Source organism: Mandrillus leucophaeus, unplaced genomic scaffold (assembly GCF_000951045.1).
Source record: "Mandrillus leucophaeus isolate KB7577 unplaced genomic scaffold, Mleu.le_1.0 Scaffold393, whole genome shotgun sequence".
Lineage (NCBI taxonomy): Eukaryota > Metazoa > Chordata > Mammalia > Primates > Cercopithecidae > Mandrillus > Mandrillus leucophaeus.
The window spans coordinates 1,234,038-1,239,308 of record NW_012104176.1 but is presented as its reverse complement, the minus strand read 5'-3'; the positions used below and the strand labels follow the sequence as shown (position 1 = coordinate 1,239,308).

General features: G+C 37.8%; 1 protein-coding gene across 2 annotated transcripts in view; it reads right to left on the bottom strand.

Moving 5' to 3' along the window:
* Positions 1–772: 772 nt before the first annotated feature.
* PPARGC1A (peroxisome proliferator-activated receptor gamma, coactivator 1 alpha) overlaps positions 773–5,271 on the bottom strand; it is a 711,903-nt gene continuing 707,404 nt past the window's right edge. The window contains exons 14-15 of one of the 2 annotated variants that reach the window (XM_011991302.1): positions 4,325–4,651; positions 773–3,683 (exon numbers count right to left, since the gene is read on the bottom strand). In XM_011991302.1, the coding sequence (XP_011846692.1) occupies positions 4,548–4,651 (104 nt within the window). In that variant the 3' untranslated portion in view covers positions 773–3,683; positions 4,325–4,547. Of the gene's footprint in view, positions 4,652–5,271 lie in introns of both variants that reach the window. The other variant, XM_011991303.1, reaches the window with a different exon arrangement.

Here is a 5,271-nt window from a genome sequence, read left to right as displayed (position 1 = left end):
AATTTTATATTGGTATAAAACAATCCATGGGGAGTGTTTCTTAGATTACTTAGCAGATTTCAATGCACTTCTGATAGCGCTTATCACATTTCCAATATTTACAAACACTTTTTTTCTCTCTAGGAGATGGAAATGCTGGAATATAATTTAGCCACCTTTCCCCAATGTTGCATATGTTGAATCTTGCAATGCAAATGGTTGGGAATGGGAACCACCATTTAAAATTGGGCAAGGGCATTCTCTGTCATTAGGACCACCATCCTCCACCAGCCACAATGGACATCCTGACAGCACGATGTGTCTTCAGCTATCAGCTCATCCCATATTTAACCAACTCGATGACTTCCAGATGATGGGGAACTGCATCCTGTTACAAGTCTTCGAGAAATATTCAGTCCATCTACAACAACATCTCTTTCTATGCTGAATATTCAGTGAGTTTTTCCCTAGGGGAAAGAGCTTGTACTTAAAAATACACACTTCCCAGGGTTAAGTACAAAGATAGAGCTAATCCATTTCATAAAATCCCATGTCATTTTTCACCTCTGAACGTTCGTTATAGAAACCACTGCGTCTGCCTTTGCCGTTTAGAAAAAGACAAGATACAGAAGGTGCACGTTACCTTACAGCTGAAATGCATCCATGAATATGGAAAAGCAGGGAGAAAGGGAGAGAGAGCCAGAGAGGAAATAGAATAATAATAAGCGAGTAATGGGTACTGATCTGAGAAACATGCCAGGAGTTTGGTTACGATAAATAAGAAAAGCAGGAGTAGATTTGAAACATTCGTTTCCCTTTATTAGCTCAGTGAGGCTGATGTGTACTGCACATTTAAAAAAAATCACAGGAATTTTCATACAATGAATAAAACCACAACAATACATGTAGAATTGGCAGGTGGAAAAAAGGCCCGGCAAGGGCTCAACTAATCGCTCACTTTCCCTCTTCAGCATAGTTCAACCAACAGTATTACACTTTCACCTACAAATCTTAAAGTAGCTCCATCAAATCAGCAGTTCACATTATTGAAAATGTCTGTCACATAGGTACAAATTTAGAATCATCACATTATAGTACATGGCTATTCTAGGTCATCTATAGATCAGGTCTTAGACTACAGTGATTGAAGTTCTCATTACAGCCATCAAGAAAGGACACATAATCATTACCTACTGGAAGCTCACATCTAAAGGCATGAAAAGGTTTCCTTTTTTCAACTGACCCAAACATCATACCCCAATAGTGCAAAGTTCCCTCTCTGCTGCTCTGAATGTTGACAGCCCAACTGTTGTTCTCGGAGTCGTTTAGCAAAAAATTGATTTTGTTGCACTGGAAGAATTATTCTGCTACATCTCTTTTAAAAAAGAAAAAAACCCACATTACTAAAGCACCAGTTCGGTTACCAAAATTGTAGATGTGGTACTTACCACGGCATGAAGGCAATGGCCCACGGTCATCTAAAAATCCTACAGATCTATGCTGAAATTTGCCTTCAGTGATGATGGGGTGCACATGTTCATTTGAAGTATTCTCTCCCAAAAAAATAAAAATAGAAATGAGAGGAGCACAGCTTACATTTTGATGGGCTACCCACAGTGTCTGCAGAAGATACAAAAGCTCCACTAATTTTAGATGCAATTTGAAGTCCATTGAGGAAAACTATCTTCATGGTAACAATATTGGTCAGGCCGGGTTGCGGGGGGGATAAATTAATCCTCAATACATGTGTAGTGCTGTCTTTTGATAAGAAAAGAAACCAAGTATTCCACTCATGTCAACAATCCAGGGCAAAAAGGAGAATGTATTTAAAATTGGATCACAAAAATTTAAAGGCAAAATAGAGAACACATGTGGTCCTTGAACACATAATAGGATTTACTAAATATCGATTTCTTAAAAATAATTTATTGCTCTTAATAGTCTTTTTATTATTATTCTACAACAGAAGATACTCAAAATTCAGAAAGAAAGACTGTAAACTTTAGTTTGGCGTTCACACAGAGTTAAAATACCTGCATTTAACCTACAGAACAACAAGAATTAGGCGGATTAAAGATGTGTTACTGTTGTAACGCAGAACCTGTGAACAAGTTCTTTTATTTCATAGTATTTTTATTGCTTTCTATCTACTTAGAAATAAGAAGCCAAAAAATCAAGCAAGCATCCGACAGGACAAACAGTGGATTCACTCAGAACACAATATGCTGGTGATAAATGAATGCAGCTATCAAAATTAGCTGCATTGGCCTGGGGGTGAAATCCATCTTATAAGATTGTGTTGGGTGAGAGAAAGGAAAAGAACAATTAAGTAGTAGGTGTATCATGTCTTCCAGAAAAGTCATGTCAGCCAAACAGTAATCGAATCTCAATTTAGAAACTTGAATACACACTCCAAACGTTACTGAATTCCATTCCAGGGACTCCACACTCAGATGAAATCCTGATGCTCAAAATGGAGGTTTTTCTGAAGTTTTTATTGAATTTAGCAGAAGCAATGTCATCAAGAACAACATCATGGTCACGTCAGAGGCCATGCTAGTGCAAGTAGAAACACTGCTTCTGCAAAAGCTGAATTTCCCAAATGAAGCACTTACACTCCAACCTGACAATTGTCATGCATCCTAGGTAGAAAATTTCCACTGGCTTTATTATTTTCATCATCTCATAATTTATAATAAATAGGCTATCTGCAACTGATAAATATGTCTCTTTAGTAAACAAAGGAATGAAATATCAGTATTTATACAGGATGCATAACTGTAAAAAATACAGATAAATACCATCGTCATACTCTGCCAAGGGAAAGAAATACTGGCTTCAAAGATAGTCTTCAGACACACATTAATTATTGTAAAAATCATACTATAATTATTACCTCAGCATTTTGTATCAAATTAAAATCACAAAAATTAAAACAAAACAGCATTTTAAAAAGATTTTTGACTTCTAGTTTCAAAACTACTGTTGATAGAGAAAATAAAAACATTTCTTAATGGTTACCCATTGAGAGACTTTACATAAAATCATGATATCTTCTAGAAAAATTTTAGATGAGAAAATTTCATTCCCCTAACAAATCCAGTGTATAAAACTTCAAAGAAAAACAAGCGACAAGAAAATGTGGAAAAATATCGCGGAAGTGGTTAATACCTTTAGGGGACTAGGATATTTCTTGACAAGATGCTTAGATTGAAGCTCACCTAAGGGATGGATGTGCGGAAAGCATCATTTTGCTCTTGTTGCACTCAACAGACACACACACTGTCTTTTTGTTTTTACAATCAAATATATATAAGCAGTAAGTTCAGCTTCTAAATATGTTAGTGTACAATAATTGTTTCACCTCATAATTACATTTGAATATTCTTGATTAAGAAAAATTTAGCAGTTTTGAAAAGAAGGCTGCATTTACAGTGCATAGCTGTAACAAAAAAGAACATTGTTGTATAGTATATACATAAAATAAAAATACTCCATTTAACATCTGTAAATACTTAACTACATCAGAGAATGTAGCAATTACACTATCTGAACACATCTCAGAGAGTTCTACCCAACTCTCATTAGTATTGTAACCCGGTGTCCGCTCCTCAGAAAGAACCGCTGAACAAGCTGCACGCTTGACCATTGACAAGGCTTTTGAAATTTGCAGTGGAAGATCAACATTTTGGACATTTACATGGGTGTCAGGATTAAGGATGAACTACAGAAACTTCAAAATGTTAGGAAACTTTAGCATTCTGGTGCCCGCAGTATCCTCTCCCACCCAGATTCCATGGCAAAAGGAAAAAGAAAAAAAAAAAAAAAGAGAGAGAGAGAGACAGGATATTAGTTCTATGGAACCTGTGGTTTCTTCAGGATTGTCATATAATCATTACGTTACGAGAGAAAGCTTGCTTCAAGTTGATTCTGCACTTTCTTAAAAAAACAGAGTACAAAGGCTGATGCCCAGACATCAGCAGCTGTCATTTTAGGGTGGTTTGTGGTTGGTTGGTTGGTTGGTTGTTAGTTTTCTTTCCTTTTTAATTTTTATATATATATATTTTTTTATTTTCCTTTTGAATAGAATACGAACATTTTGAAGTTCTAGGTTTTAAGTGTGTCTTCATGGAACTGCTGCCATTTGAAATGGTTTGCCCTTGCACATTCTGGTCAGGTGCCCCCAGTCCTCACATGTACCCACACATACTTCCCCTAAACCAAGCACACACACCATACACATACATACACACACACATACATGCACACACGCACACTCCATCACCAAGAGACTCCAGGAAAAGCAAAGCTGACACCCATGAATAAACATGTGCTTACTGGATATCATTCTGTCTCTTGCCTCTTCAGCAGCTGTGTTCATGTAAACCATTGTTGTTATTGTTGTTGTTGTTGTTCTTGTTGTATTGTTGTTGTTTTGTTTTGTTTTTTGTACAGAGAGTGTAAAGTAGGAGAAATTCCTAAGTATGACTTGCAATAGTCTTTAGGGAAGGACGCGCTGTCCCATGAGGTATTCGCCATCCCTCTGTCATCCTCAGCTAGGGAACATGTTACCTGCGCAAGCTTCTCTGAGCTTCTTTCAGTAAACTATCAAAATCCAGAGAGTCATACTTGCTCTTGGTGGAAGCAGGGTCAAAGTCATCTGAGTTTGAATCTGAAAGAAACACAAGGCAGTTTAGACACACCCTTTGCTGATGGCCATTAACTCAATCATTCCAATTCAAGACTACTGGATTTGATAACAACTCTTACAATCAATATACTTTAGAAAACAATGTCCGGATTTTATTGGATATATACTGATAAAAAGAAGGAGGATGGGGAGTAGTGAGCTTTCAAAAATACTTACCTGTTGACTCATTTAGGCTTAAACCCCCTGGGAGTTAGGCAGAGCAAACATTAATATATCTCTGGCAGATAACCACCCTCCCCTTCCCCCGGCATGTCAAATGACTTGCCCATGGTTCCTCAATAACTTAGATGTAGACGTGAGAGTACAAGCTGGAACTAATTTTCCTATTCAATGGGATTAATTTAATTGAGCATAAAATCCAGTTGAGTATGAGAGAAAGAATCATGAGAGGGCCGGGCGCGGTGGCTCAAGCCTGTAATCCCAGCGCTTTGGGAGGCCGAGACAGGCGGATCACGAGGTCGAGATCGAGACCATCCTGGCTAACCCGGTGAAACCCCGTCTCTACTAAAAAATACAAAAAAACTAGCCGGGAGAGGTGGCGGGTGCCTGTAGTCCCAGCTACTCGGGAGGCTGAGGCAGGA